Below are 10,160 nucleotides of genomic sequence, written 5' to 3'. Positions count from 1 at the left end.
TTCTCTCAGCTATCTTTGGGTATCTAGAGTTTCTGTTCTGCATCTTCATTATACCCGGTACTCGAAGAGTCAATAGGGAATGTTGTATTTGTGGGGAGAAGAGAATGAGCAGGACACTTTTCCGATCCCATAAAGTATTTATATATTCCTGATCGATGTAGCCATATGTATCTGTCCGTCCGTCTGTCCATCTTGTTTGTCGGCTAGTTTTCAGAGACTATAATAGCTAGAGCCACCAAAATGTTCCACTAGACTGCTGCATGCTCACACTGTTACAAGTGGATTTAAAACCTTCCGCCAATTTGTTTGGCCACCAGAACACTTCAATTTCCGGGTGTAACACTATACGGAGATGTCTGCGAGCTGGACATTGATTGTTTGTGCATCATCATCATCATCTTGGCTATTGCTCACGTTGCATCGACGACTTCTACGTGCTTTATCGCCCAGACGCTTATTAATCTGCAGCGCCTGCTCTGCTCCATTGTTGTGGCTGCTGCATCTTCGTGACCTCCTGTTTAGCCCTGTCTCTCTCCTAATATTTGAACACGTTTTTCTTTGCAAACTAAACCCAAGACACAACGGAAATTCCACAACCCAGAGTAAAGCTTTGCATAATTTTGTCGACATTCCATACCGACTATTTAGATAGCAGCAGTGCGGAAACAAAACTAAACAAATAAAGCACCGAAAATTAAAAGAAAATAGCTACAAGTTAGAGACGAAATGAGGAGTTGAGAAGCTTCACACAGGAAATCGTGTCAAGAATGCGAACTGTCTGGTTGCCAACTCACGTGGCATCAGTGGTACCAGTTTAAGGTATGGAAAGATAAATTTCAATTTCCCATTTGCTATTAAATGCGCTTAGAGGTTGTCTTCCAGCGAGTCTCGTGCCATAATTAATTCAAATGCATTCGATCCTTATAAGATTTCCCCATCTGCCATTTGTTTGTGCATTCATGGCGGACTTCTAGTGCCGTTTAAGAATGCATTGGACTTGGTTTCGGCTTGTTGCATTGCGAGTGCAATGCCAGGGCAGACCTCAGGCATGCTGCAAGCGCGGAAAAGCCTCATGCGGCAAAACGCGTATGACATACACCAATGGCTTGCCGGCCGTTTGTGGCCTGTGGCCATAATCCTAACTAGCCGTGGCACACAAAAAGCCCATTTTAATGTGCGGTCAACAGTCGGGGGCAATGTCTAAATTCGAAATGTCAGAGTTGTCAGCATTGTCAGCGTTGTCGGCGTTGTCGGCGCTGTCAGCGGCAAACGACACTGCACCGACGGCGACAACAATGACAACGAAAATGGCTGGCTGTTGTTGTGGCCCCTGCCACTGCTGTTGCTACTGCTGTTGACAACAATTAGAGTTGTACACAAATAATACATAATAATAATTACGCAAAAGCTTTCAAACACCGCCACTGACTCGTTTTTTTTTTGTTTTTTTTTATCCCCTCCACCACGGGGTCAGGCCATGAGTAGGCTTAAATGCCACCAAAGGCACCAACTGACAGTGCCAGTGCCAGTGGCCCAAAAGGGCAGGGACCTTGACCCACTGAGAGCTCTTCTAAGTGCCACTGCCACACTTATTGTGGCTTGAAGAACGTACAAACTGAAGCACAAAAAGTTGAATTTTAAATTTCATTTCCACTGGCGTTTTCTGTCTAAAGTTTTGCCATAAATTGAAACCTTAAATCGTATTGCAGACTCTGGATAAATGCTGCTTTAAAACCACTTTGGATAAGGATACTCTGGCATTGGCACTCGCAGTCGCAGTCGCAGTCGCACTGGTACTGGCTTCACTTACACACATATCTCAACCATTCCATCTCCTTCTTGGCAGTCGCGGCATCCTCCAAGTTTCGGCTTAAAGACAATAAGTTTGGGGGGAGGTGCTGCTGCTAACCCCGAAAAATTGTCAACGCGAATTACTGGCACATTTTCGTAAGCGATGGGGCATGGGGCATGGGGCAGAGAGGAGATGCGATAAAAGTGGGCATGGTGGGGGGCATGGAGGAGTGGCGGCATTGATAGTAATTGCAAGCAGCATGCACAATTGCAGCGGGGAGCGAGAGAACGAGAACGAGAACGAGTCGCGTAATAAATCCATAATCCGAGGCGACAATTTGAATCATGGCGCTGTAAATGCGTTGCATTTGTGGGAGGGCACTCCCAGTGGCAAGGGCACAGCTACAACAGTGGCAGGGTTCACTAGCAGTGTGGCAGCGTGGCAGCGTGGCAGTGGCAGGGTCGCAGCTGCAGGCATTCAAGCGGCAACGACAAGACAAGACAGTTGCAGTCTCTGGCTCGGGAGCTTCGCATCGCTTTTCTCTCTCTCTCTCTCTTTTTTTTTTTCTTTTGGTATGCTTCCCTTTTGTTTTATTGCATTTCACTTTGTCTGTCTCGGGCTCTGACGCCAAACCCATTTCATTCTCATTCTCATACCCCCCTTGGATTGTAGCATGTGAAAATTGCATTTTATGCTCCTTCGCCTCCAATCCCTAAGAACTGCGAAACCCCACACAACCCCTCCCCACACCATCCGATTACTGTCTCTCTCCCTCACTGTCTCCTCTCTTTCTGTTTGTCTTTTCCTCAGCAGTTAAAATAATCATAATAAAACAAGTGCGAAAGCCAGGGGAGAGATTCCGACTAGCAGATACCCGGAATCCACAGAGACCAGCCATGGCATAGAACTTTTGCATATTCGGGGATATAATAGGGGGATATTAAAGCCCACAGAATTATCTATGTGGGATATGGAAGGAACTCAGGCTTGCTGGGAGGGAACTTCAGTAGAGAGATGCAGAAGTCCCACATCCGAGTATACCCTTCTCGAGTACTATTTACCTCATGTCGAGGGTATTAAAAAACAAAATCCAGGCGCACAAATGCGCCTCCTTGGCGCACCAAATCCCCAAGAAGGAATGTCAACATTTGCCAGCCAAGTGCACTTGGCCAAAAGAGGGTCAGATGGCGGAGGAGGAGCAGCAGACTGTCCTGGGACTGGTACTGGTACGGGTACTGGTGCTGGTACTGAAACTTGGCTGTCGGCTTAGTCGCAGTTATCTTGATCACAGCTAAACAATCGATTCAATTTGCCCTTAATGAAGTCCTGGACGTGAACGTAGACGTGGCCCAGGCTTTGGCCCTCAACGTTTGTTCGATTTATTGGCAGCAGATTGGATGGCAGCCAAACAGCAGCAAAACACACACCGGAAAAAAAGGAAAAGGATATACAGGAGAGGACCCAAGCGGCTCGTAAGGTGAAATAAAGTCCAACATTTGCTCTGATTTACATTTCTCAGTGGGCCGCACACACACACACACACACACACACACACACACACACACGTATTTAATTAATGCTGCTCCAGAAATTAGTTGCAACAATTTTGGCAAACATTTGCCGCTTCATGTTCGGCACAGAATGTTGTCCCCACTTCCTCCCTGAACCGATTGACATATCGTGCGAATGGCCATTGAACTCTGAACCGAATTGGAGACCAGAAATGGTTCGGGGTATGGGGCGGGCAGCTGGCCAAAGGTAATCACACCAGGCCACAACGCATGACTGACAGCCACATGACATGAGTTATTCAAGGCTCCGCTCCGCCCCGAACTGGACATGGACATGAACATGGAACATGGAACATGGACGACATTGGGCCACTGTGCCTGTTCTGCCATTAAGCAGCTGTGTATGTGTGTGTGTGTGTGTGTGTGTGTGTGTTTGGGCAGGGCCGTATAATTAGCTCGATTCCGGCTTACAGATGAAGTGAAGTGAAGTGAAGTGGAGATCCTATGTCGTACCTCATTCAATGTCTGGCTTGGGGGCTGGGCCACCGCCACTTGCTGGAATTTCAATATGCCAGAGTCCACTGTCCACAGTCCGCTGTCCGCTGTCTTTATGGCATATAATTTGGGACAAGTGTCGGACTGGCTCCACTCTTAATCTGCTGTACATGAAGGATACCTTCAGAGTGCTGTAGCTTCGTGAGCAGCTTTAAGTGCCAAATGGCGTAAGTTAAAGCATGTACATAATATCCATTATCCTGCAGCACAAACCCCGAGCTCGTTACTCTTTCTACTTTTCTCTCGACTTTGCCGTGTGTGTGTGTGTGTGTTTGCCAAAATCAAGCCGCAGCCCGACTGACTATTTTGCATACGCAAATACAAGTAAATAAATTGAAATTCGTCAGAGAACGGCCCTGCCTTTCAGCTCGTCAGCTCCCCACAGCTCCCCACAGCTCCCTGTGCATACAACACGCATGTAAATCGCCGTCTTACAACAAAAATGCCACCTGTAAGAACTGTCAGGGGGCTGTGTGGGGGAGCTGTGGGGCGTGCCTCTGTCTGGGTGGGTAGTTTCCAAAGCTTAAACGCAAATTTGCCTTTCTATCTTTTCCCTTGTGCTACCTACCCCCTGTCGTGCGAGTGTTGCAGACACCTTCAAAAAACGAGACTCGTTTCTGTGTTTAGCTTCTGGTTGTCGAGGGTATCCTTCAGCTCATACTCACAGCACCCGGGGCAACCTATTGGCAATTGTTATCCCACACTCTTACACTTTTTGAATATTTTCCGTATATTTTGCATTTCGTTTCGTTTTATTGGCAATACAGAGGCGAGGCAGCCGTGTGCCAAATCGATGGCTGCCTCTCAAGATGGTCCTGGCAGCGCATCGCTCTCTAATGAGCGCCCCGCCCAGCCCCAGCCTCAGCCTCAGCCACAGTCCTGCCAACTAGTCGCGCGGCCATACAAATGGTTAAAGTGTTTAATCAACCCAAGCCCTTGAGCCAACTGTGTGGGCCTGTGGTCGTCCAACGCTCAGTGAAATGGAATTGACTGCCATAAATCAGTGCCCGAATATGTCGAGCTTCTCTACTTAGCTGGCCCCTGGGGGGGTGGGGGCTCTCGTACATATTTATGGCCTGGACCAGCTGCGGTCCAGAGCCTTGACCTTTTTTTGGTTTTCGTGATGTGCTACCAAAGTGGACCTTCCAGGCACTCTACGCCGTGTGGTTAAGGAGGCTGATGGCCCGAACATTAAGCACATAAAAACCAATCAAATGGAAGAGAGAAAAGCGTTGCTGTGGAGACCACCTGCCCAGCCCCCTTCTGTCCCCCACTGTCACCGTCTCAGAGTCTGACTCTGACTCAGACTCAGACTCTGACTCTCTGCTCGGCAGTCACCCAAAAATAGTCACAATAAAATGCCAACTGCCAATAAACGTCAATAAATCAAACAATTGAGCGCGCGGCCAAGTTTTTCTGATGGCGTGCGCCAAATAAGTCCCAATGTCCACTGTCACCCCCCTCCGGCCACCTTCCCACTCCCCCTGCCATCATAGTGGTCCCCAAAACAGGCGAACAAAAGCAAGTCCCCTCAGCGGATTGGCCTGGAGCCGTGCGGAGCATTCATTGAAGCAAACAAAGAGAATCAAGAACATGGACATGGAGCTCGCGACATCAGGTCATCAGGATGGGGGGCAGGGTAGCAGGTAACAGCAGCAGCAGCAGCAGCAGCAATTGGAGACTGGGGAGCTGTACAATATTGTATGGTGAATGTGGCCGCTGCTCAGATTGGAGCTGGATATTAGGAATGAAGCGACAAGCAACCATCTGTGATTAGCGGATTGCCTCACTTCCAGCAGTTATCGTTTGTAGTAGGTCACTGGAAATGGTGTCACAATCGCTATAGAAATTCTAGCTCCAGATATAAACAGAAAGTCATCACAAGTAAGCAATAAATCATCCTGATTCTTGACCCATGAAGCAGCAGCAGATTATGTACACCCAGATCTTATGTACATTTCGATTTTGAAGAACTTTTATCAGTCACTGAATTGCCTGCAGGTTGCAGATTTTGGCAGTGCGTAAAGATTTCAATTTCGTTCGTTATGTAAATGTTATGCTGGCTGGCACTATGTTAATTAGTGGCGAAGCTATAGCAGAGCAGCCATGTTGCTAACATTACAGGCTAATAACAGCCTGAAAGAATCTACATATGTTAGCGCCTGTTACAGCTACATGTTAAGAGCCTGTCATCGCTTCAGATTAACAGCCTGCTACCGCTACACGTTAAGAGAATGTTATTGCTGCAGATTAACAGCCTGCTATTGCTACATGTTAAGAGCCTCTTACCCCTCCAGGTTACTGCTTGTCGTTAACAGCATGTTAACGCTTTCCGTAACAGAGCACTGTTGCCGCTGCCCGTAACAGCGCACTGGCTCTCAAATCGTTTGGCATCAAATCTCGATTAATCCCGCAACAACTGCCCATTTGAAGAGTTGGAAATCATTTAAAACATGTAAACACTAGTTAACATTAAAGCTCAAAACAAAAATTTTGTTCTACAAATGGCCGCAGACTGATAAAATTTGACAAATGATTACAATTTTGACTTGGATTTGACATATTTTCATAATCTCATGCGCGAAGCTTCCGAAATGTGAGCGGATGAGGAACGTTTCGTACTTAAAATTTGGATTTTGTGGGATTTGTGTTTGAATATTTCATGAAACAATTAACTGATGGAAATGCAGGGAGAGTGCATGCAGGCGGTGATTGCTGCTGCTGATCCCGCTTTCCCCCAGCGGCTCGGGGGACATTGTTTATAAAGTGTAAATAGCTTTGACGTTAGAGCCCTGCTGGGCCATCCTGTCACTGTTCAGCAGATATTGCAGCACATAGCCGTCAACAGTGGGCAGACCGTAGCGCAGTTGGCGTCCAATCTCAAGGATGCCTTCCTCATTGGTTCCGTCAGAGGTCCACAAGGCGATCTTGTCGGTGTTCTGGCGAATGTTGACCACAGCGCCGCACAAATCGGGGCTGTGATCATATAACTCGCCAATCAGTGAGAGCAGCGAGTACTCCCAGTAGAAGTTGAGCTCCGTGGTGGCGCTCTTGGGGAAGCTGGCGATCCAGCAGCCACCCTTGACATTCGCCGCGTCCTCCCACATGGGGCGAATGCTGGTCTTGAACATGCAATAGTCGCAGCCAATGTTGATCTCCGATGGCCGCTTGATGTGATAGTAGAGACTCCAGAAGGTTTCGACGGTTTTGAAGCTTGTTATCCGGTGGAGTGTCTCCTCCCAGGTCTTGTTGCGATGGGGCTGCACATACCACATGGTCCATTCGTTGTTCAACGGATGTTGTGTCACCGACTCGTCCTCGTCCTCCTTCTCCTCGTCCTCGTTCTGCACGTTCCTCTCCTCGCCAGAGCTGTCACCAGCAGCTTCATTCTGGGAAAGAAGTGAAACTGAAGTTTGGCTGCGCTTCAGCAAGGGCGACTTCATCGGATCCAACTTCTTGGACAGAGCCTTCCTTGAGCGCTTGTCTTTGGATTTGGCCTTCCTGGGGGGTACACATGTGGGGCACGCCACCAGAATCGATCTCCGCTTGGGACACAGGCGAACATCCCTCGCGGCGGGACCTTTGGGGCACTGTGGCTCATCCGCGGCTGTCTTCTTGGATGGATATTCCATTGGTAATCGAGAGGGCCTCTTCGAGGGGGATCCTTCCTTACTGTCAATGGACTTCTTGTTCTCGGATGTTCCAGGACACGCGGCGGCATCAGTGCCAGAAGTTCGGGGCACAATATGTGCCAGAGGTGGCGAATATTTTTTTTCCTCACTGCGAATCATTTGATTGGGCTGCTTGGGGGCTGCCGTTAGGGCCTCCGCGACAATGGGACGCTTCTCCGGGGTTGCCTCTGGCGCAGTTTTGATACAATTCTGGATCAAGTTTGCTGGCTGGCCTGCGCCTTTTGCGGGATTCTTTTGGGCAGAAGATTTCATCTTTTGCGCATCCTTGCCTCCGTTGTTTCGCTTCTTCGAAGACTTGACATGAACATTCCAACCATCCTGCGGCGACAGGCGTGGCCTATCCACGGCAACGCGACGCACTGGGGGCTTGACCACTTCGACGGGACCCCGCTTCAAAGGGATACTTGGGATCAACTGAGACTGAGGTCTCTTTGGCGTAGGACATCCGGGTACTACACATGTCTTCATGCAATCTTCTGTAGGTGAATCATTTTCCTTCGATGGAGTCGTCTTCGGCGAAGACTTGCGCTCAGAGCCTCCGGGTCTTGATAAAACTGATGAGAGGGGATAAATCTTCTTCTGTGAGGAGTTCAAAACGGACGATCCTTGCTCAACGGAGCCTTGAGATTTGTCAAAAATGCATGTTTTGGCGGCATTTGTGGACTCTGTAGCGACTTCAGGAGACTGCTTCAATGGGGAAGAAGTCGCGGAGAAACACGAAACGGCGGCTTTGGGCTGTGGACCAGCCTCTGCAATCTTCTTCGATGGTGACGAGTCATTGGAATTGGCCAAGACGAGCGATCCTTCGCCTTCAGCGTCTTGAGATTTGCTTAAAGCTGATGTATTGGAGGCATCTGGAGACTTCTTGGGACTGCCATCAGCAATCTGATTCGGTGTGGATTCAGGAGACTGCTTCAATGGCGAAGAAGTCGCGGAGAAACACGAAACGGCGGCTTTGGGCTGTGGACCAGCCTCTGCAATCTTCTTCGATGGTGACGAGTCATTGGAAGTGGCCAAGACGAGCGATCCTTCGCCTTCAGGGTCTTGAGATTTGCTTAAAGCTGATGTATTGGCCTTGGGCTTCTGCAAACAGGTCGGTTCCTGCCCTACAACGGAATCTATCTGCTGCTTCAGTGGCATCGAATACTGCAAGTAATTTTCAATCTTTGGCAGTGGCTGAGTTTTCCATGTGCCACTCCTAGCGAGGATTCCCTTCAGCGGGGCTGTGGGGATTGACCCAACTGTGTATTGCTGCTTTGGTGAGGCACAAAGGGGGTCATCACCACCGGGCCCCACTGTGAACACATCAAGGTGTGTGCTGTCTTTTCTGTCAAACTGGTATGATTTTTGTTTATGTGATGTGTTCTGTGTGGCATCGCCTGCGGATCCGTGTGCGAAATATTCCTGAGTCGAGACCTCATCCAACGATTGGATGGCGGCAGCTGCCTCCGTTTCTGCCTCTTTCTGTTTCCCTAAATCTTTTTTCTTGTACGATCTGTTCATCTTAGGTGGGCGCTGAGCGAGGGGCCCTTTGGTTGGGCTATTCGAATTCTCTGGCAGGAATAGAGGCAAAGAAAGAGGCGAATATTAGGATTTAGAATTGGCTTTGTGCCAAAAGGTCGAGGGGTATTTCAGAGTACCGCAAACTGGGGGATAGGACACGCACTGGCAGTTGGGACTGGCCCTTACCTTGAGTGAATAGCACTACTGCAATGACCGTTGATTCTGCTTGTAGAATCAAGTAATTCGCTTTAGGAATTTCTATATATTTTCACACGCGTGGCAGGTTTTTCGATCTAACTATGCATACAATTCGAGCACTGATACTGCTCCCGTCTCCATAGATGTTTCTCGGTGAAGCTACACTTTTATACTGAATGAAATACAGGAGAGACGTCATAGCCAGAACGACATCTAACGATGAGGATACATTGATCCACAAAAAAACAAAAAGACATTTCTGTGCCGTAGATGTATTTTCCAGAGAGCTAATGAACCTTAAAAATGGATACTCGTTACTCGTTGCTAGTTACTCGTTACTTTTTATCGTTTCTAGCTGTGTGGGAGTTGAATGGCCCTAAAGGCATTGCATGCATCGGAAATGCCACCAATTCGTTACTCTTTACTCGCTATTTCGTACTCGTTACTAATAAAACCTACGGATAATGGTAATAAATATTGCTTATAAATAAAAATCAAAAATTATAATCAATATTACGTACTGCTAACGCTGCCCGCTCTTTACTCGTTACTCTTGACTCGCTACTAATGAGACAATCACGCATCCTGCTCTCTTCGCCGGACATGCCTGAGCACCCAAGTGAGAGCTCCTCTCGCCCGATCTCCCACTCTTCCGCCTGGAACGGAACGTGAGTGAAATTTTGCTCAAGTTCGCCTTAGAGTTGTGGGGGCAGAAGACCCCTTCGCACGAACAAGTTCCACTCGAGCTGCAAGCTGACCAGGCCTCGACCCAAGGAACGTGTGCCAGAACTTGGACAGAACTACGAGAACAAATATTTACACACACTCGGACTCGAGTGGAGGCGACACCACACCATACCACCCCCGTACCCCCGTACTCCCGTACTACCGTGCCCCAGGACCCTTACC

General features: G+C 48.5%; 1 protein-coding gene across 3 annotated transcripts; it reads right to left on the bottom strand.

The window, feature by feature from the left end:
- Positions 1-6,288: 6,288 nt before the first annotated feature.
- On the bottom strand, positions 6,289-9,423 carry LOC117590714 (nascent polypeptide-associated complex subunit alpha, muscle-specific form). Of its 3 annotated transcripts, XM_034283616.1 has the most exons (3): positions 9,240-9,423; positions 7,592-9,103; positions 6,289-7,558 (listed from the first exon to the last, which is right to left on the bottom strand). In XM_034283616.1, the coding sequence occupies exons 2-3, from the start codon at positions 9,051-9,053 to the stop codon at positions 6,618-6,620; spliced, it is 2,403 nt and encodes an 800-aa protein (XP_034139507.1). In that variant the 5' UTR covers positions 9,054-9,103; positions 9,240-9,423; the 3' UTR covers positions 6,289-6,617. The 3 variants fall into 3 exon arrangements, with proteins under 3 accessions (XP_034139507.1, XP_034139506.1, XP_034139505.1); XM_034283615.1 differs by having other exon boundaries at positions 6,289-9,103; positions 9,217-9,423; XM_034283614.1 differs by having other exon boundaries at positions 6,289-9,103.
- Positions 9,424-10,160: the final 737 nt, after the last annotated feature.

This window comes from Drosophila guanche, unplaced genomic scaffold (genome assembly GCF_900245975.1).
Source record: "Drosophila guanche unplaced genomic scaffold, DGUA_6, whole genome shotgun sequence".
NCBI lineage: Eukaryota > Metazoa > Arthropoda > Insecta > Diptera > Drosophilidae > Drosophila > Drosophila guanche.
The sequence above is the reverse complement of the archived record's forward strand: the minus strand, read 5'-3'. Positions and strand labels throughout refer to the sequence as shown.